This window comes from Gekko japonicus, unplaced genomic scaffold (genome assembly GCF_001447785.1).
Source record: "Gekko japonicus isolate JY-2015 unplaced genomic scaffold, Gekko_japonicus_V1.1 scaffold3134, whole genome shotgun sequence".
In the NCBI taxonomy this organism is placed as follows: domain Eukaryota; kingdom Metazoa; phylum Chordata; class Lepidosauria; order Squamata; family Gekkonidae; genus Gekko; species Gekko japonicus.
This window is the reverse complement of record NW_015170986.1, coordinates 136,539-137,062: the sequence shown is the minus strand read 5'-3', so window position 1 is coordinate 137,062 and position 524 is coordinate 136,539. Positions and strand designations below refer to the sequence as shown.

Below are 524 nucleotides of genomic sequence, written 5' to 3'. Positions count from 1 at the left end.
CCACGCACCTGGTAACTCGGCATGGGGAAGACGTTGCTGAAGCCCCCTCCACTGATGTAGTCCACCACCTCCGCACTCACCAGGAAGGGATGCCGGAAGGACGTGCCGCCCACAGTGGTCACGTACGGGCTGCGGACACGGGGGAGAGGTGCAGCCACCTTCGAGCAAAGCGAGACACTTCCGCAGGACCAGGCAGGGCAGGATCCACAACAGCCCCCCCCTCCTGCCCCCAAACACAGGGGCTGCCGTGGGTAAAAGTGCCTTCCGGAGAACTAATCGTAGGTCTCAAGGGCCTCCTGTCTCTATGCAGGGAGCCTCTGTACCCTACACGTGTCGGAGGATCTGCCGGAGGGCGTGGCCCCTCGTGTGCCGTCTCAGACGCGGAGCTTTTCCACGCTGCCGGCCCCTCTGTGAGCCCTTCCCCGGGAGGCGTCCCGAGAGCCACGGGCCTGTCTGGTGGTGGAGACTCACCAGGCGTTACTGGGAGGCACTTCCCTTCAGGGCCGCTCCCCGCCCGCCCGCCC

The 524-nt window shown here is 66.0% G+C and overlaps 1 protein-coding gene across 1 annotated transcript in view; it reads right to left on the bottom strand.

Annotated features, from left to right (window-relative positions):
* The window catches only part of TPP1 (tripeptidyl peptidase I), a 13,049-nt gene that overhangs the window by 2,366 nt on the left and 10,159 nt on the right, over window positions 1–524 (bottom strand). The window contains exon 4 of the mRNA XM_015418979.1: window positions 9–223. Coding sequence (XP_015274465.1) covers window positions 9–223 — 215 coding nt within the window. The remainder of the gene's footprint in view (window positions 1–8; window positions 224–524) is intronic.